Below are 20,623 nucleotides of genomic sequence, written 5' to 3'. Positions count from 1 at the left end.
TCTCAAAGAAAATAAATGCTATTTAAAAATCCCTAAAACTCTGTTCCTCAAACCTCCTTCTTTAAAACTTGGAGTGAAGATGCTGAAAAGCCTTTCCGCGTGACGGGTGGATTTCACCTGACAGGAACTATGAATATCAGGGATAGTCAAACCCATTAACCCATTCCCACTACTGCACAGCAGGACTGACTCCTCTGGAGTCCACAGGCAGATGTCCCAGCTCCTCACAGCAGCACATTCAGCCAGTGCAAAGTGGAGCTCAAGCGAGGGAGCTGCACACAGATCCTCTAGGTAAAGAGAGCGACAATGTGGGGGATGGTATGAGAACGGAAATATTTGGGGGCTTTTTTGCTTGAAAAGTCTCTCTTAACGTCTCAGTGTCTTTTCTTCTTTGGACAGTCCCCCATGCCTGGAGAGAGCAAAATGTCCAACAGCAGCTCCCTCAATGAGTTCCTCCTCCTGGCATTTGCAGACACACAGGAGCTGCAGCTCTTGCACTTCTCACTCTTCCTGGGCATCTACCTGGCTGCCCTCCTGGGCAACGGCCTCATCATCACAGCCGTAGCCTGTGACCACCGCCTCCACACCCCCATGTACTTCTTCCTCCTCAACCTCTCCATCCTCGACCTTGGCTCCATCTCCACCACTGTCCCCAAATCCATGGCCAATTCCCTGTGGAACACCAGGGCCATTTCCTACTCAGGATGTGCTGCTCAAGTCTTCCTGTTTGTCTTCTCATAAACAGGAGAGTTTTCTCTTCTCACTGTCATGGCCTATGACCGCTATGTTGCCATCTGCAGACCCCTGCACTACGGGACCCTCATGGGCAGCAGAGCCTGTGTCCAAATGGCAGCAGCTGCCTGGGCCAGTGGTTTTCTCTATGCTCTGCTGCAGACTGCTAATACATTTTCAATACCACTCTGTCAGGGCAACACAGTGGACCAGTTCTTCTGTGAAATCCCCCAGATCCTCAAGCTCTCCTGTTCGGATGCCAACCTAATTGAAGTTGGGCTTATTGTGGTTAGTGGCTGTTTAGTCTTTGGGTGTTTCATTTTCATTGTGGTGTCCTATGTGCAGATCTTCACAGTCGTGCTGAGGATCCCCTCTGAGCAGGGCCAGCACAAAGCCTTTTCCATGTGCCTCCCGCACCTGGCTGTGGTCTCCTTGTTTGTCAGCACCTCATTTTGTGCCTACCTGAAACCCCTCTCCATCTCTGTCCCATCTCTGGATCTGGTGGTGGCTGTTCTGTATGCGGTGGTGCCTCCAGCAGTGAACCCCCTCATCTACAGCATGAGGAACAAGGAGCTCAAGGACACACTGAGGAAAATGATTTCATGGATACTTTTCAGCAGTGGCAACATTGCCATTGCTCTCCACAAATGACTCCCCCTGTGTCCTATACCAAGACTGAGCATTGTTTGTTCATTTTATTTTTATTATGACTATTGTTACTATTATTAGTAACATTTGTAATCCTGTTGCTACACAAATGCTTGGATTCATTCCACTTTTAATGACACTTCTCTGTCTCACCTGGTGCCCACATAACATTGTGTTCAACACTGGGTCAGAGCTGACTCCCTCACAGTGTCTCTGAAATAAAGCAGGTTCTTCCTGGTGCAGTGCTTGAAGGCTGGCTCTTCTTCCAAAACTGGTGTCAAGAGTAGGCCTTAGGAATTGCACCCAAAAATGGTGTGCTGTGCAGGGTTCTCCATGGGTTCAGAAGCAAAAAGCTCATAATCTGTTGCTATCTCTTAGAGAACAAGGGCTGGATTTAGGACTCCCCCATCAGTGTCCAGTGACAGTGGAGGGGATGAATGATCACAGATTTACATAGCCAGAGCCGTGCCACATGTTAAAGCCCAGTGTCAGATGCCTGTCCTTCTGGAGGGGGAATCTGGAGGTGCCAGGAGAGCACAGGGGATCTGCTGGGACAGCGGGTTCTTTGGGTGGGCAGTGAGGGGAGCCTCACAAAGGGAGATGTCCTCCAAGGTGGAGTCACCTAAAGGTAAAGTGCTAAACCCAGGTATCTGTGGGCAAAGGAGGACTCTGCAATCCCAGCAGAGGAAGTGAGGAGCCAGCTGGCACAGGAAAGGAAGACTGGAGACCCTCTGTGAAATACCAGGGACAGGATCTAGAGGCACACCTGGACACAACTAGCACCCTTGGAAATGCTCCATAGTCCTTCCAAGCACCTGCCACATCTGCAGTCCCCTGGAGAGGATTAGAAGCCATGATCCTCGTTTGGTTGGGTCTGATTCCCACCCTGACCAGCATGGCCAGTGCAGAGTCACCCTGTGGACCTGTGGCCTCGCAGCCTGCTTGCTTTGCAGAGCAGCACCATCAGCTCGGGGTCCTGTGGGAGAACAGGGGAGGGCTGTGGGAATGGCCAGCGAGATCAGAGGAGGAGTTGGGAGAGGTGAGAAGGAAGTGGAACTGGGCTTGAAAGTGTCTTGGAGAGAAAAATGGCAACTTTTAATCCAAGAAAAAAAGGTTCAGAGTGTGGGTACACTAAAGCGAGCTCTCATTGCAGAGGCAGAAGTCCTTGCTGTCCTGGCCTCCACATGGCCTGGGAAGTGGCTGAAGAAGGATTAATTCTCCCCACCCGCCAAGCTCATCCTGCCATCATCCCTCCTGATGGGTGGCACCAAAAGGAAGGCTGGGACTCTTTGTCAGAGCTTGTGTTGAAGGAAGCAGGACCCAGGAGCCATATCAGTTTGCTGCTCTCTCTCAGGCGCTATCCCCAGCACATGTCCTTGAGACAATCTCCCCCACCCTGCATGCTGGCCATTACCCCAAAAGTCATCCCCAGACAAGGCTCCATGCCCATCTGGAGGACTGGGCGTCCAGCTGTGAGCCTGGGAGGACAAGTCCTCTTCTGGATCCTCTGCAGGGCTGGCAGGGAGCATGCAGAGGAGGCCCTGAGGCCGTCTACTGGGCCTGTAGACCATCCTTCTCCCATGGGAGCCCTCAAGCAGGGTGCCTCAGTGCAAAGATGCAGCCCAGCTTGCTGTTGTATGAACAGAGAGGAGAAGCTGTCCCAGAAAACTCCTCACCCACCCAGTCCCTGGTACCAGCTGTCTCCAGCACTGGCCATTCCCTGTGGTCCTGCTGAGGGGTGATCTTTGACTATGACCAGCTCCATCTGCCTGCTGGGCTCAGCACCTGTATGGGGGGAATGGCTGCCTCGCCTGGCCTCTCTCCCTGGACCCGGAATCCAGCAGTCCCCAGAGCATGGCCTTCTGCTAACCCCAGGGGATGGGACAGGATGAGGGCTGGGCAGGGGCTTGGGACTGGTGGGAGGCTGCTGGGCAGGAGGGCCATGGTGGCCTGGGCACTGAGGGCTGTCATGAGGACCATGCTGGGGAGATGTTTCCCTACTCCTGAATGCACTTGGTCCTGTGCAGTGCCTGCACAGTGGGGCAGTGGGGCTGTGGGGCCATGCGCAGGGCAGCAGGGCTGGGCCAGTGCAGGAATGAGGCGCAGATGGGAGCCACAACACTCCAGGACACCCCTAACGGTCGTGGAGGGGACTTGCTGCTGCTAGCAGGGTTGGGGGTCTCTCAGGGGCTACAGCCACCAACACTGTCCACCAGTACTCCCAGACCCAGCACAGGTGGTCAGTGCCCAGCACTACAGTGCTCAGTGCCCCCCGTCCTGTGCCACCATCCTCTCTCAGGAGCACCGCCGAGTGTGTCACTCCCTTCCCAGGTGTGGAGAGCAGCTGCTGGAGGTCTTCTCTTCTCACTCCTGCTGGTCCTGGCTCTGCCCTGGTGTCAACCCACAGGCTCTGCCCTGGGTCACGTCATGTCTCCATACACTCTCCTCTGAGACCACATAGGGACCTGCAGCACATAGCTCTGCTTGGAGCTGGCCACCACAGCCCACCTGCACAGTCCCAGGAGATCCCAGCAAGGCTGTGCTTGGAGGGGAAGCTGTGATTGTCCTTGGTCAAAGCAGATGGGATGGTCTGGCTGGGGCCAAGGGGAGCAAAGGACAAGAGACAACAAGGAGAAGATTCAGTAAAGCAGATTTCAAAAGAGTTTAACCAAAAAAAAAGAAATAACCATGATAGCTGAGCAGCACTGGGACAGGGGCCCGGAGATTTTTAAAAATTCTCCTCGAGAAAGCAGTTACCAACCTGATTGAACTATAAAGTTAGCCCAGCTCAGAGAAGATCATGGTCCTGGAGATCTCCAGCAGTCTCTCCCAACCCAAAGCCTCCAGGAGGAAGGGGCTGGAAGGAGGAGTCCTGGGCAGGGCACACTGCTGTGGGGTTGAGGCCTTGCTGGCATTTCTACTGCCTGGTCAAGCCCATCCTCAGAGTCACACAGTGAGTGAGTTCATCCTCAAAAGGAGTCTCTGCTCCACTGGCAACAGGAATCAAACCAGTGCAGGGAGACTACAGAAGAGTTCTCAGGAACACGCCAGGCATTCAGCCCCTTCAGCTGCTGAGGTGTCCCCAGACTGGTGCTTTGCATGCTGGGTCTTGTGGGCTGAGAAATCTTTAGAGCCAAAGCAGATGAGAGTCCCACCTCCTGGGCTCACAGGTCACAGGGCATGAGCAGGGCTGTACCGACTGCAGGGAGGGAATCACTGCCCGAGGCATGAGCAGATCCCCCTCTGCCCTCCCCTCTCTCTTCACACCCCGGAACAGAAATTGTGTTTCCCATGTTGGTCCTCCCTGCCGGGCTGTATTCCCAGCCAGAGAGGACACAGGCTTCATGCTGGGGAAATGTAGGAGAGCCCAGTCTCATGTAGAGGAGTGGGGTCCCACCACACCTGCTGGGTGGCCAGGGCTGCAGGCTGCAGACCCCACGCTGTTCCCCACAGACCTCCTGCCTGGGGCTGGAGGGTGCCCAGCAGCAAGGCAGGCATGCCTGGGGGTCTGGTGCCCCATAAGGGCCTCAGGAGCTTCTCCACCTCCATGTTAAGGGCACAGTTACTGTCCCAGCTTTTTCCCTCTGGAGAGCTGAGGATTTAATTCTCTGGAGAAAGCAAAAAAGAAACCCTTTGGTCCATGGGACAAAATACTATGCTGTTAACTCTCTGTTGTCTTCTCCTGCTCTATCACCCCAGAAGTCCTTTGGCAGGGACATTTTTTTGGTTTCTGACCCTCTCTCTGACCTCTCCTGTGAGCAGCAGGTTGCACTACAGGCCTGCTGTGGTCTCTTCAATCTGAATTATCCTAAAAGCCTGTGATCTCAGGCCCCATGTCAAGCACAGAGCAAATGTTTCTGGGACAGGAGTCATTTGTGCTTTGTGTGACCATCTAAAAGGAGGCAGCTGAACACCTCCTTCTCCCCATTGACTGTAAAGGCACTGGGAGGCACTGCCTCAGGCACATCTACATTACCCCAGAAATTCTTTTCATCTATCTTTAACCACATAAAAGTGCATTGCCTGGATCCCCTCAGTGGTGAGGGGAGAAAGGCAGGCTCTTCTGCCTCTAAGTTGCTAGTGCCATCCTGCCCTTTCTTTCTTGCGTGAAGCTGAGCCTGGATGGGGATGTGAATGTGAAGGTTGTCTGTCACTGCAGTGACCGTAAGATGGTGGAGAGGTAGGAGGAACAGCAGGATCACTGCCCTGGACTGCAGCAGAGGATCAAGATGATCCTTGTCAGGATCCCAGGGGTGACTGGCCTGGAGGGCAGAGGAGCCATGGAGCCCTCTTAGGGCTTCAGGAACAACGTCCTCGGAGCACATGAAAGTCTGCAGGAAAGTCCATCAGGGTCTGGCCTGAGGCTGCCACAGATGAACAGGGACTTTGTGATTTAGGACTTGAAAAGGCAGAAGGAAGGGCACAGAGGGTTAGAAGGGGAATGGGCTACCCAGGAAGAAGACACAGACTTTGCTGTGGTGGAAGGGGTGGAGTTAGGCAAGCCACAGCTCAGCTGGAGCTGGAGCTGGGAAGGGAGAGGGAGGACAACCAGAAGGGCTTCTGTAAGGACGCTGGCAGCACAAGGAAGGCAGTGAGCCAAGGAAGATGTGGTCTCCCTGCTCAGTGGGGCAGGGGACCTAGTGACAATGACGGGGAAAGGCTGAGGAGCTCATTGCCTCTTTTACCTTGTCTTTTACTACTCTTGTCTACTGCCAGGCCTCCCTGGCCCCCAAGTCCTTGGTAGCATCTGTATTAGCAAAGCCTCACTCATGGCAGAGGAAGATGCAGCTGGGGAGGACTTTTGTCCAGTGGGCACACACAAGTCCACAGGACGAGATAGGAAGCACCCCAGGGTGCAGGGAGAGGTGGCTGGAGTCATTGCAATGCTGCTCCTAATTGCCTATGAAATGTCAGGGTGATCAGGGAGGTTCCTGATGACTGGGAAAAGGCAGACATTGTGCTTATTTTCCAGAAGGGCAAGAGGGAAGGTCTGGGGAATAAGAGTTTGGTCATCTTCCTCTCAGTCCCTGGGAAGGTGATGGAGCAAATCCTCCTGGAAACCATCTCCAAGCGCATGAAGGAGAAGAATTGGAAGAGGCAGCATGGGTTGACAAAAGGCAAAATGGAGACCATGTCTGACCAACCTGATTGCCTTCTGCCATGAGATGAATGGCTTTGTGCACAAGGGGAAAGCAGGGGATTTTTGTGGACCTTCACTTTAGCAAGGCTTTCCACAGCCCCCCCAGTTTGTGGCTCTTTCCCCTTCTCATGCTGCTTCCCACTACCAAGAAAAGCTCCATCATCTCTGAAACCACCCTGTAACAGGCAGTCACAGGCAACTACTCTATTGGCCTTAGCCTCCACTTCACGAGGCTAAAGCAGCCCAGGTCCCTCAGCCTCTCCATACAGGCCATGTGCTTCAGGCCCCCAACCCCATCTTGGCAGACCTCCTCTGGACCCTCTCCAGTTGCTCCCCATTCCTCCAGCACTGGGCAGCCCACACTAGGACATGCTATTCCAGACGTGGCCACAGCAGTGCTGAGTCAAGGGGGATAAGAACTGCCCTTGCCTGGGTGGCCATGCTCTTCCTAATGCAGTGCTGTATGCAGCTGGCTTCATTTGTGGTGAGCACGCATCACTGGCTCATATGGCATTGCTTGTAATGTCCATGGCCTTGTCCTCGGGGTCACTCCTCTGCCCGTCAGGTCTCTGCCTGTCCTGGTGCATCTGTTGTTCTGCCTCATTCATGAGCCTTTCAAACAGGACAGGATGCAGGGTATACCCCTGCATACCCCACCTTAACCTGGTGTCCCAGTAAAGCATGACCATTCATGAAAACCCTCTGAGCTTGATCATCCAAACAGCTTTTTGCCCATCTCAGTGTCTTCTGGACATCCACTCCTCTCCTCTCCTGCACAAGTGCAGATCTTTTATCACAGAAGGCAATCAGGTGGGTCAGGAGTGATTTACCTTCTGTAAATCCATGCTGACTGTTCCCAGGCACCTTCTTCATGTGCCCAGAAAGGGGATTGGAGAGGACTGGCTCCATGAAACACTCCTCACCAGAGTGAGGCTGAATTGCCTGCAGCTCCCTGGTTTGTCCTTGTGGCCTTTTTTGGAGATGGGCACAACATTTTCCTTCTTCTGCTCTTTGGCACCTCCCCTGATCTCCACAGCCTTTCAAAGATGTTTATAAAGAACAGCCTTGCTGTCATAGCAGCCAGCTCTCTCCATGTCCATGGATGCCAGCCATCCAGTCCCAGAGACTTGTAGGGGTTGAGTTCTAGAGACTTGGGCACTGTGGGTTGGTTTTCTCCTCGGGTCTCCTGACTCGAGGCACAACAGCTCAGGAGACCTTGTGGGTGAAGGTGGAAGCCAGAAGGACTTGACTTCCCCAGACCTAGCTACATCCACTTTTAGTAGAATCCCTGCCCCATTCAGCAGTGAGCCCCATTTCCTTGTTTACTCTTTTACTGTCACTGAAGCAGTAGCAGCTTTTCTTCCTGTCCTTCACATCCCGTGCAAGTGTCCCTGTCCCAGGGGAGCTTTGGCTTCCTTAACACCATGCCTACTTTGCTGGACAATATTTCCTAACTCCTCCTTTGCAGCCTCTGCCTTCTTCCGCTTTCCACAGGCTGCCTTATTGCCCGGGAGCTAATGTGGGAGTGCTCTGTCTAGCCAAGCTGGGGTCCAGAGAGGTCTACCAGTTTTAACAAACTGTTCATATGGAGCATTCTTGTGCTTGACGGGTGCTGTCCTTAATGACCTGCCGGCTTTCCTGAGCTCCTCTACCCTTCCGAGTTGCCTCCCTTGGTCCATCCCATGGAAGAGCTCCATACATCCAAGCTAGCCCTTCACACATAGGGCATCCTCCTGCTGATCTTCCCTGGTGGTCTCTCCTGAAGAACTTGCATCCTGCCATTGAAGGACTCCAGTCATGCAAGTGATCCCCCCACATTTCAGCTATGTCCTGTGACAGCTTGTACATCTGCATTTGCTCCTGCCTTCACCCCAGGCTGCACAGATTTGCATCTATGTTGGCTTCAGCACCTCAGCTGTGGCACCGACCAAAGATTTGTCACAGAGAAACCACTTACCAAGGACCTCAGGTATGCAAAGGCTTTGCTTGCAAGTGGTGACATGCTGGCATGGATAGCAGGTGGCAATGTAATGGTGAAAGGAGCAAACCCTGCAGTACCCAAGGCCAGGGAGAAACAGAGCTGGGCTGTGCAGGAATGGCAGGAGAGGGGTTGGCTGCCCGAGCTGACTCTGCAGCACCTTGGGGCCTGTGACAGACTGGAACCAATCTCCAGGAAGGTCAAGGTGCAATTGAAGAAGTCCCTGGGCCTGGGCATCCTGTGATCCAGCCACCCTGAGGTCATCATTAGCACAGTCCCTGTTCATAGTCTACTGGGGGGTGAGAAGAGGTTCAGGAGGAGAAGAGCTAAAAGGCTTTGAGAGTGCAGAGACATAAGCAGAGATGCTGGTGTGATGTGCCTCCCATTTATGCAGTATGTTTGGGTGTAGATGGGATGGACTTTTCCCAAAGGCAGTGTTGGAGTGTTCCCAAAGGAACCTGAGATGCCCAGGGACACTGCCCAGCAACCACTCCAAAGGAGCATGGCTCTCCTGTAGATCCCATGCTGTTTGTGCTAGAGACATGTGGTTGTCCTGGACACCCCAGGCATCTGATACAGCCCTGCAGGCCTATTTCTATGTCATTAAATCAAGTGTCTGCACTGAACCACAATAGCTCTTTTTAACATTGAGAGCTTCATATGTCTCAGCTTCCTAGCGAGATGAGCTTTAGTTGTAGTAGGCATTCAGAGTCATTGGAGACGACCAAGAAAATGCCCCACCTGGCCCACCACCATTGCTCCATCAGACAAGCAGACATTGGCACATGCCTTGGACCACCTCTGTCTCTTCAACTGTCACAAGGTGTTTCCCTGTGAGCAACTGACTCCCACCCTCCATCTCCAGTGATTCCAGTGGGAGCTTAGACAAGAAGCCCCCATGCAGACACCTCTGCTGTGCACGCTTCAGCATGGTAAGGGGAATCCCACCTCCTCTGTGTCTGTGGAGTTCACAGGAGGGAGCTGAATCCCAGCCCAGCCCAGGGGCTTCTAAACCAGCATGTGATGTCCAGATTGAATCATCCGAATCAACACCCAAACCATGTGTCAATGAACTCCCTTCTTGTCCCTGTCTAGGTGTCCTGCCTAGTTATGAGATGGGAATAGGGGCTTCCAGAATGGGACATTTCCACTTATCATAAATAGTCATCCTCTCATGAAACAAGTTGCAACGTTGGAATCTGTCTTTCTCCACTCTTTAGAAAAGGACAACAGGTGATTATTTTAGTCTACTTCAGTGAACATTTCCCAGGAGGAGGGAGCACAAGGGACAGAGAAATTTGTGTCTTCAGCTGGGCCTCTGCTCCTGAGTGGGGCCAGGCTCCTGGGATGGAGGGAGCTCATGGCAACCTGGCAGCACTGCCCAGACACAGCTGTGTGCAGGAGCAGCTCCTCTGCCAAGAGCAGCAGGGCTGCGGGCACTGCCTGCTGCTGCTGACATGAGATGAGACAGAGAGGCAGAGAGAAGTGCAAGGCAGTGTGGAGTGGGAGGCCAGAGGAGAGCTCACTGTGGGAGAAATCTTCACAGCCCCTGACATGGTAAGTCTCTGGCTGTAGAGCAATATTATTGAGGTTCCTGGAGGGATCTTCTAAACCCATCCTTCCCATGACTGATAGGCTTTTTAAGAATTGCTCTCCCAATTCTTCTTGTGCATAGAAGGAGGAGATCCTTCAGAGCAGGATTCCCTGCCACACTGCCAGAGGGACAGGGCATGCTGCTTCCTTCTCCCAGGGACAGCTGCATGGGGGTGAAGCCTGGGTGTGCCCTCAGCTCTGGGCAGGGCTGTAATCCAGAAAAGTTCAGAGCAGTGACTCTGCCGCCTGTGAGGGTCAGCACTCAGCCTGCCCAGGGAGCTCCCCACGGCTCTGCGGAGAGAAGCTCTGGGTGAGAGGAGCGACCCCCCCCAGCAGGGCAGGTTTATTTTCCCACCAAATAGTGTGCTGAGTGGATCAGGGCTGCTCATAGCTCTAGCTCATGCACAGGACATGTCCGAGGAGCCTTTCCAAGAGGAATATCAAGAGAAGGGCTACTTGAAAGAGAAAGTGCTTTCCTTCGGGTGCTTTCAGTTCCCTAATTTTGGCAGGGAGAATGAAGGGAAGAGTTTTGCATTTTATCAATGAACTGGGGCCCCGATCCTTCACTCTGAGGCATTAATAGTTTTGTGAGAAACCTCAGCAAGCCGCTTCATGCACACGTTAGCCTAGAGACAGCATCAGAATCACCTTTGTGGCCTCATAGGACTTTATGTGAGCTGCTCCTTAGGACGTGCATGCACAGAGATGCCCCTGGACAGTGCCCTGATCCGAGAGGTTACTGTAGGTCAGAACTGAGCACACAGTGGCTGGGATGGCATCTGTGAGCACTAACAGGGAAAAGATATTGGGACAGAGAAAAGGCTGCCAGCAGGGACAGCTCCAGGCAGCAGAGATGGGCAGGAAGGAGCGGGACGTGCTAACAGAATCGTCATGGCAGGATGGATTTGGGCAAGTCATGTTCAGTCCCTGTGAGGCAGACAGCTTCCTCTGAGCAAGCTGCCCCTGTCTCCCCTCCCACCCAGCAGAGCCTCTGCCCTGACAGCCATGGAGTCCAGGGCATGAGCCACCTCCTCTGCAGGCAGACCTGTGGCAGAGAAGAGGGTCAGCTTTCCTGCTACGGGTCCATTTTGTGCTTCTTGACAAAGGGACTGAGAGTGACTGCCCTGCAATGTCACCATCTGCAAGGTGACATGCCCAGCTGGGTAAGGTGAAGGCTTTCCTGAGTGCCTCTCTGTCTCTCTCTCTTCTTGCCTCCTTCAGCACCAGGATCATGATGTTGCTCCTTTTTTTTCCCTGCTGTCCACACTGTTCCTGTTCTTCTCTCGGGCTCCCTGGGGTTGGGGGGGTTCAGGGGCAGTTCAGACACTGACACTGCAAGTTGGGCAACAGAGGAGTCTGCATGGAAATGAGGTTTCCCCAGCCCCCTTCGAACCTGTGCGGTTCCAGGAAATGCAGTCTGTGGGGTCGGGAAATGAGCTGATCCTCCCTTAAGGAGAGACCACCCTCAGTCCTAATGGTCCTTTGATGGTTTCCCTGTGGTGTCCTGCCAGGCTGGGAGCTGCCCTCTAGAAAGGCACAGCTGTCTAATAGCATCTCTGTGATATCTGAGAGACCCATGAAGAAGCTGCAGAGATGCTGAGAGTATGGAGATCATGGTGGGAGGCTATATACAGGCATCTGAAAAGGGCCCTGTGTGTCCTTGGCTAGAAGGGGAGTGTGGAGACCTCCTTCTGGTGCTCTGAGAGAGGGAGAGAAGGTTGGAGATCTGCACTTTGAAAGTGGACTCGTCTGCTCTCAGCAGGGGCTGGTTTCTTTTCAGGGCAACGTGTGAGTGTGGCTCATGCCCCAGCTCAAAGAGGTGTGAGCACAGGACAGCTGGGAACAAGACTAACTGACAGACAAGCTGTCTTCACTCTGCACCAAGTGGCAGTGAATGTTTTTGTGTTTAAAGACTCATAGTAGAAATGCTGAGAATTTCTACCTTTGAGGAACACTCCCCAGGGGTGATAGGAGCATCTAAAAGAAAATAAACATTATTAAAAAATCCCTAAAACTCTGTTTCTCAACCCTCATTCTTTAGAGCAGGTAGTGAAGACACTGAAAAGCCATTCCACATGATGAATAGATTTTATTTGACAGAAGTTATGAGAGTCAGAGCTGTTTACCTGCATTCCCATATTCCCACTACTGTACCGCAGGACTGACTCCTCCGCAGCTCATGGGCAGAGGCTTCTGCTCCTCACAGCACGTTCAGGCAGCACAAACCAGAGCTCAAGCAAGGTACCTGCCCAGTGACCCTCCCCAAAAAAGAGGGAGACAACCTGGTGTTTTCAATGAGAATTTTTTCCTTTTCCTTGGAAAGTCTCCCCTAACTTGTCAATGTCTTTTCCTCCTTAGACAATCCCCAGAGCCCAGTGGGACCAAATGTCCAACAGCAGCGCCTTCAGCGAGTTCCACCTCCTGGCATTTGCAGACACACGGGAGCTGCAGCTCTTGCACTTCTCGCTCTTCCTGGGCGTCTACCTGGCTGCCCTCCTGGGCAACGGCCTCATCATCACAGCTGTCGCCTGCGACCACCGCCTGCACACCCCCATGTACTTCTTCCTCCTCAACCTCTCCTTCCTCGACCTTGGCTCTATCTCCACCACTGTCCCCAAATCCATGGCCAATTCCCTGTGGAACACCAGGGCCATTTCCTACTCAGGATGTGCTGCCCAGGTCTTTTTCTTTGTCTTCTTTATATCAGCAGAGTATACTCTTCTCACAGTCATGGCCTATGACCGCTTTGTGGCCATCTGCAGACCTCTGCACTACGGGACCATCATGGGCAGCAGAGCCTGGGTCAAAATGGCAGCAGCTGCCTGGAGCACTGTTTTTCTCTATGCTGTGCTGCACACTGCTAACACATTTTCAATACCACTCTGCAAAGGCAATGCCCTGGGCCAGTTCTTCTGTGAAATCTCCCAGATCCTCAAGCTCTCCTGCTCAGACTCCTACCTCAGGGAAGCTGGGCTCCTTGTGGTTAGTGGCTGTTTAGCCTTTGTGTGTTTCATTTTCACTGTGCTGTCCTACGTGCAGATCTTCACTGCTGTGCTGAGGATCCCCTCTGAGCAGGGCCGGCACAAAGCCTTTTCCATGTGCCTCCTGCACCTGGCCGTGGTCTCCCTGTTTCTCAGCACTCTCATGTTTGCCTACCTGAAGCCCCCCTCCCTCTCCTCCCCATCTCTGGATCTGGTGGTGTCTGTTCTGTACGCGGTGGTGCCTCCAGCAGTGAACCCCCTCATCTACAGCATGAGGAACAAGGAGCTCAAGGAGGCACTGAGGAAACTGATTCAGCTGGTACTAGTTCAGCAGCAGTAAGCTGCCCATCTCCCTTCACAAATCATTTCCAATTTATCTCAGGCAGGTCTTTGGTTTTGAGTGTTCTGTGATACTCATGTTTGTGCACCAATGTTTAAATGCATCCCAGTTCTCCAGAGACACAAACCCCATCTGTCTTACTGAGAGGCCTTCTGTGAATCTGTCCTCACTGTGCCAGAGCTGGCCTCCCAATTTGCTTCTCTGTAATAAAAGAGGATTTGCTCAATACAGTGACTGAAGGTTGGGCGCTTTTTCCCATCTGGAGCCAAGAATGTGCTCAGGGAACTGCACCCAAAAAGGCCCTGTTGCCATGCCTGGGTTTTGCACAGGCTACGGGGTATCAGCTCGTAGAATGGTGTGTTAGGGCATGAGGGCTGGATGGAGCTGTCAGCTGTGGGTGCCCAGTGCCCCTGGAGAGGGTGAGTGGTCAAGAGGTCTCTGCCGGGGACTGTCCCACATCTTACAGGGCTGGCGATAGAGGCCCATCCTTCTGGAAGGGGATCTGGAGCCACCCAGGGAGCACAGGGGATCTCCAGGGCCAGAGTGTGCCTGGAGTGGGCAGTGAGTGCTGTGCTGGGGAGAGGGGCTGCCCAGAGGGGCTGCAGGCAGCCAGGGTGAAGGATCTCTGGTCATGAGAGCAGTGGAGACGTGGAGTGCCTGGCCTCCCTTTCCTTGTGCCATTGCTGGCCCCCGGGTGTGGGGCTGATGGGGAGGCTGACACCCCTCTCTGCCCCCCAGCAGCTGCTGTGGCCTGCAGAGGGGCTGGGGCTGTGGGGTGAGTGCCCAGAGCTCTGCAGCCCCCTGCCACAGGCACTGCTGTGGGGCCACCCCAGCCTGGGCTGCTCTGCTGGGGAGAGGGCAGGGGAGGTGGGGAGAGCTGGGGAGGGGCTGTGCTGGAAAGGGCCTGGGAGAGGCAAAATGCCAGCAGGCAGCTCCCATGCGTGAATGGTGCCCAGAGCATGGGGAGGAAACTGGGGCAAAGACCCCTGCCCTCAGCTGCATGGCTGGGACACTCGACAGGCGATGCCTTTGTGGGTGGCCAGGCTCCAGGTTCGGAGCGGATGCCAGGTCGAAGGCAGGAGCACTGGGACTGTGGTGAAGGCAAGTGGGCAGGCAGAGCCAGGCACATGCAGCTGCAAAGGCTGCCTTTGGAAAAGGCGATGTGGGGCTGGTGAAGGCCCTTCCTCTTCTCCCCATGGGGAAGAGAGTCCCCAGGCGATGCTGGACTCTGCTTTGGCTGAGGGGAGGGGAGCACCGGGCAGGGTGGAAGCGGCAGGTAGAGCCTCTCCCGATGCATGAGGGAGTTTTCCAAAGCCCGGGGCTGAGCCAGGCACCTTCGGATCTTTCCCCAATGCTCTCCCAGTCAGGCTCATTCTGCTCTGCCCTAGGTGCTCTCATCCCCCTGCCAGCCATGCCAGAGCAGAGGTTGAGGGGCAAGAGTTCATGGAGTCTCAGAGTAGTTTTGGTGGGAAGGGACCTCTGGACGTCTCCAGTCCAACCTGCTGCACAAAGCAGGGCTGGTTGGAGCCCTACAGTCTTGCCTGGTGATCTCTGGACTGTGCCGGACCCTGGTTACTATCCCCAAATCTGCTCTGTTCTTTTTTTTCCCGGCACTGGGGAACGGCATCCCCCGTCAGTGGGGCACTGCCCTGCCTCCCACCACCCTCAGCTCCTGGCTCTGCTTTCCACCTGGAGCAGCCCTGCTCTTGCTGCTCCTGACAACATGCGCTTTATAGCAGGAATCCTGTCACAAATGGTGCATCAACACTCCAGCTCTGACACAGAAATGCCTGCTCTCCTAACTATGCATCATAAAATCAGACCCAAGTGCCTGCACTCACTTTTTCATCCAGCTAAAACTTTCTGTGCAGTGTTACCTGGGTAGGGGGTCCAAACCCAAAGCACTCCTTGCACCTTCAATTTGGCTGTCAGGCAAGGGTTGCTGCTGGGGCATATACCCTCACCTTCTGTACCTACAGCCTTCTCTGGGGTCTGCTCAGTCCCAGCTTCCCTTGCCAGGACTTTTATGACTGTAGTGTGGAGGCAGGTCCAAGGTAAAGATGAGGAGTCAGGTCAGCAGGATGGGGACAGGGTCAGGTCAGGATCCAAGAGGTGCAGGGCCAGGCACAGCCATGTCCACGGCATTACTCAGGCAAGGCCCAAGGACAAAGGGAGGGGCTCCCTGGCACAGGGGGCGAGGCCTTGCAGTGAGGCTGGTCACTCTCTGTCTCCCCTGCTCTTCTGCCCAGCAGATCCCCCTCCCTGTCTGCCTGCAGCCCCTCCAGCAACTCCTTCTGCCCCGGGGACACAGCAGCCTGCTACAGGTTGGTGACCAGAGAAACTTGTTTCTCTTTCTCATTTCCTCTCTCTGAATGCTGCCCTGCTTTTCTCCTGGGACATCCCTGCTCCCCAGAGAGCCTTTCCCCACGTCAGTGTGTCTGTGCTGGCCTGGCCGTTCCTGCACCCCTGCCCTGTGCTCCCTGCAAGGCCCCAGGCTGGTGGTGCTGCTCTGGAGAGTGATCAGCCTGTGAGGCTACGTTGTTATTCCACACTGGCTGTGCTGGTCGGGATGGGAAGCAGACCCAGCTGGGCAGGGACCAGTGATATTGCTGGCACCTGTCTGTGCTCATGGACAGTGCTCAGAGTGACCCCAGGACATTTGCAATGGCAGGAGATGTGTTTGGGTGGGTGTCCCGATCCAGTATCGGGAGGGTTTCGTTACGATCCCAAGGACGAGATTAAGACGCTAAAACTGGCCAAATATCGTACAACCTTTTACCTTTATTTTTCACGAAGTGGGGAGAAAAGGTGTGTGAGGGGGAAGGCGAAGGGGAAGCGAAGGGAAAAAGGGAACAAGGGTAAGGGGAAAAGATAGAGAAAAGTTGGAAAAGGAGAGAGGAAGCTAGCTACCACCGCTTCGAGGCCGATGATGTTCCGCTGACTCCATTCGAATTACAGCTCAAGCTGGGTGCCTCCAATGAGGGACAAGGGATGAGAGAGACGAAACAAAGAAATCCCTCGGCAATTATAGCTTTTTCAAATTAAGTTTTCCCACCCCTCACGTGGTAGTTCAGACCAATAGTAATATTTGGGTCTGGGGTCTCCTGCTCCTTATTGGGTCTCATCACTGTCCCTAGGTAGGCCGTTTACTCTTGCCGTTTCTGCTGACAGGTGTGTCTCCATTCTTGGGTCCAGCCATTAGCTCTCAAGGTTTGACAAAGAAGGTGATAACTTCAGCAATTAGCACTCTTTCAGCAGTGCACAGGAATGCAAATTGCTGGTAACTCCCTTATCATTCCCACCTGCACCAGCTCTGGGGACCTTTCTCACTGTACTAGGGAGTGCGGCCTAAGGCTTCAGCAAATTTAGCCACTCATGCCAAGCACATTTTATGGAAGTTGTGCTAAAAATGGACAATAATTTACAGTCCAGGTCCCAAAGTCTCTGCCCGATCGTGGTCTCATTCAGTGCAGGCTCGGTGTGTCCTGGGTGGTCGCAGGGAGACCATCTCGGGGGTGGCAGCAGCCCAGTCCTGTTTCCGCCAGGGACAGATGGCTTGTTTGGCGTTGTGGCCTGCCTGCACCCCATGCACCAAGAAATGTTTAAGGCAAAAAATTCATTCATCTGTCCGCCACAGTGGGCACCAGCTCCAGCCTGTGGTGTTTCACTGAGGGTGCAGGAATCACTCTCCAGGGCCCCTTCCCTGGGACTCCTGGGTCCCCACTGGTTCTCCATGGATTGCAGAGCCCTCGTTTCCCCATGCATCCCTGGATTTAGTGCTCTACCTTCTGGTTACTCCACTGTGGATCATCCCTCACTTTGTGAGGCTCCACTCACTGCCCATCCCCATGCACACACTGTCCCTGGAGATCCCCTGAGCTCTCTTGGGGATCTCCTGGAGCAATCCCTTGGGTATATTTTTGACTCCATCTTCTGAAGAAAGGACAGACTTCAGGCATATCACAGGGGAGATCCCCTTTTATTACAGAAATGTTGTTCTGGAGGCCAGGTCTGGCATAAGGGTGCCCATTGCCTGCTCCTGTCTGTACTCACAGCACACATGCACATAGGGACACAGCCCTACCACCACCAGGTTATGAGAACTCCTGGGTCATATACACACGAGAGCAGGACAGTGTGGAAATGAGGAGAAGAAACCTTGAAAAGAGAAAGTCCTGCTGCTGCACCGATGTACCTCCAGGAAAGCTGCAGCCCCCACACAAAGGCTGCAGTGAGGCAATGCCTGCTGTGGCAGAGGGGGAAGGTACTGAGGAGCAGAAGGTCTGTCCCCACAAGCTGCTGCCTGACTCTCCTCCCCTTCACTCCTGCTCTGAGTGTTGGAGCTCTGTAAAGGGAAGGGACCAGCCCATGGTGACACCTGGCTGTCACCCTGGCAGGAGAGGAGTGTGCCATCACACGCTGATGGTGCCCAGGGGAGCTGAGCTCTCCTAATGGACACGGGACCCACGGTCTCCCCCTGCCTGTACTCGTCCGAGCCTGACTCTGTGCCCCTGAGCTCCCTTGGTGTCAGTGCTGAAAGAGACACTGCAAAGGGAAACTCTCATTGCACAGGGCGCATCAGAGGGAGCTCAGACTAGTGGGTGCTGAGGTTCCCCAGTCTCTGCTGATGAAGGGGGAAGCCTGGCTTCCTGCTTCAGTATGGTCTCTGGGTCAGACTTGGGAGAGGGATTCCTGAGGAGAAGCAGGAAGACCCCAACTGTTTTCCTTTCAAAATGAATATAATATAGAAAAGTAAGACAAAAAGAAATGAAGAATTCATAGCCTTGACCAAAAATACCCTGGGAATGATGAGATGATGCACATGGGATGGCTATTGGTGCTGACATTGTACCAGCTGAATCATTTTCCTCAATGCATCCTTGAGCTCCTTGTTCCTCATGCTGTAGATGAGGGGGTTCACTGCTGGAGGCACCACCGCATACAGAACAGCCACCATCAGATCCAGAGATGGGGAGGAGAGGGAGGGGGGCTTCAGGTAGGCAAACATTGCAGTGCTGACAAACAGGGAGACCACGGCCAGGTGCGGGAGGCACATGGAAAAGGCTTTGTGCCGGCCCTGCTCAGAGGGGATCCTCAGCACAGCAGTGAAGATCTGCACGTAGGACACCACAATGAAAATGAAACACCCAAAGACTAAACAGCCACTAACCACAAGAACCCCAAGTTCCCTGAGGTAGGATTCTGAGCAGGAGAGCTTGAGGATCTGGGGGATTTCACAGAAGAACTGGTCCACGGTGTTGCCTTGGCAGAGTGGTATGGAAAATGTGTTAGCCATGTGCAGGAGAGCATAGAGAAAACCACTGGCCCAGGCTCCTCCTGCCATTTTGACACAAGCTCTGCTGCCCATGAGGGTCCCGTAGTGCAGGGGTCTGCAGATGGCAATGTAGCGGTCATAGGCCATGACAGTGAGGAGAGAAAACTCTGCTGAAATTAAGAAAAACAGGAAAAAGACCTGGGCAGCACATCCTGCGTAGGAAATGGCCCTGATGTCCCACAGGGAATTGGCCATGGATTTGGGGACAGTGGTGGAGATGGCGCCAAGGTCGAGGAGGGAGAGGTTGAGGAGGAAGAAGTACATGGGGGTGTGGAGGTGGTGGTCGCAGGCTACGGCTGTGATGATGAGGCCGTTGCCCAGGAGGGCAGCCAGGTAGATGCCCAGGAAGAGCGAGAAGTGCAAGAGCTGCAGCTCCCATGTGTCTGCAAATGCCAGGAGGAGGAACTCATTGAAGGAGCTGCTGTTGGACATTTGGTCCCACTGAGCTTTGGGGACTGTCTAAGGAGGAAAAGACATTGACAAGTTAGGAGAGACCTTGCAAGGAAAAAAAAGTAACATTTCTCTTTGAAAACACCAGATTGCCTCTCTCTTTTTTGGGGAGGATCACTGGGCAGGTACCTTGCTTGAGCTCTGGTTCATGCTGGCTGAGTGTGCTGTGAGAAGCAGTAGCCTCTGCCCATGGGCTGCAGAGGAGTCAGTCCTTCTGTACAGTAGTGGGAACATGGGAACAGGGGTCCACAGCTCTGACACTCATAACTTCTGTCAAATAAAATCTATTTGTCATGTGGAATGGCTTTTCAGTGTTTTCACTACCTGCTCTAAAGAATGACAGCTGAGGAACAGTTTTAGGGAAGTTTTAATAATGTTTATTTTCTCTGAGATGTCGCTGTCCCCCCTGGGGAGTGTTCCTCAAAGGCAGAAATTCTCAGCATTTCTGCTGTGAGTCTTTAAAAACAGAAAGATTCACTGCCACTTGGTACAGAGTGAGGACAGCTTGTCTGTCTATTAGCCTTGTTCCCACCTGTCCTGTGCTCATACCGCTTTGAGCTGGAGGATAATCACTCTCATACATTGCCTAAAAAAGAAACCAGCCACTGCTAAGAGCAGATGAGTCCAGTTTCAAAACCACAGATGTCCAACTGTCTCTCTCTTTCTCAGGGCACCAGAAGGAGGTCTCCACACTCCCCTTCTAGCCAAGGATACACAGAGGGCTCTTTTCAGCTGCCTGTATAGTTTCCCAACACCATCTCCATACTCTCAGCATCTCTGTAGATTCTTCATGGGTCTCTCGGACATCACAGAGATGCTATGAAACAGCGGTGCCCTTCTGGAGGGCAGCTCAAAGTCTGGCAGGACATGACAGGGAAATGGTCAAAGGACGTTAGGACTGAAGATGGGCTCTCCTTAAGGGAGGATCAGCTCAATTCCCAACCCCACAGACTGCATTTCCTGGAGCTGCACAGGCTAGAAGGGGGCTGCGGACACCTCACTCCCATGCAGACCCCTCTCTTGCACAACTCACAGGGGGGTGTCTCAACTGCAGCTGAAACCCCCCCAACCCTAGGGAGTCTGAGACAAGAACAGGAGCAGCAGGGAGAGGAGGGGAAACAAGGAGCAACACCACGATCCTGCTGCCAAGGGAGGCAAGGAGAGAGAGACAGAGGGGCACTCAGGAAAGCCTCCACCTTACCTAGCCGGGCATGCCACCTCACAGACAGTGACATTGCAGGACAGTCTCTCTCAGCCCCTTTGTCGGGCAGCAGTAAACAGGCCTATGGCAGGAGAGAGGCCCCTCTCCTCTGCTGCAGGTCTGGTTGCAGAGGAGGGGGCTGATGCCCTGCACCCCATGGCTGTCAGGGCAGAGGCTCTGCTGCGTGGGAGAGGAGACATGGGAGGCTTGCTCAGAAGAAGCTGT

The 20,623-nt window shown here is 53.7% G+C and overlaps 1 protein-coding gene and 1 pseudogene across 1 annotated transcript; one reads left to right on the top strand and one right to left on the bottom strand.

Annotated features, from left to right (window-relative positions):
- The first annotated feature begins 582 nt into the window (after nucleotides 1-582).
- LOC135324031 (olfactory receptor 14A16-like) lies at nucleotides 583-1,383 on the top strand (annotated as a pseudogene).
- Nucleotides 1,384-7,023: 5,640 nt separating this feature from the next.
- Nucleotides 7,024-18,798, bottom strand: LOC135324030 (olfactory receptor 14A16-like; the record flags this gene model as incomplete). The annotated part of the gene is made up of 3 exons (XM_064499464.1): nucleotides 7,024-7,132; nucleotides 17,231-17,361; nucleotides 18,337-18,798. Coding segments are annotated over 3 exons (702 nt in total), but the record flags the coding sequence as incomplete, so codon positions are not given.
- Between the last annotated feature and the right edge of the window lie 1,825 nt (nucleotides 18,799-20,623).

The sequence above is a fragment of the Dromaius novaehollandiae genome, chromosome 30 (assembly GCF_036370855.1).
Source record: "Dromaius novaehollandiae isolate bDroNov1 chromosome 30, bDroNov1.hap1, whole genome shotgun sequence".
Classification (NCBI taxonomy): Eukaryota; Metazoa; Chordata; class Aves; order Casuariiformes; family Dromaiidae; genus Dromaius; species Dromaius novaehollandiae.
This window is presented reverse-complemented; position numbering and strand designations above follow the sequence as displayed.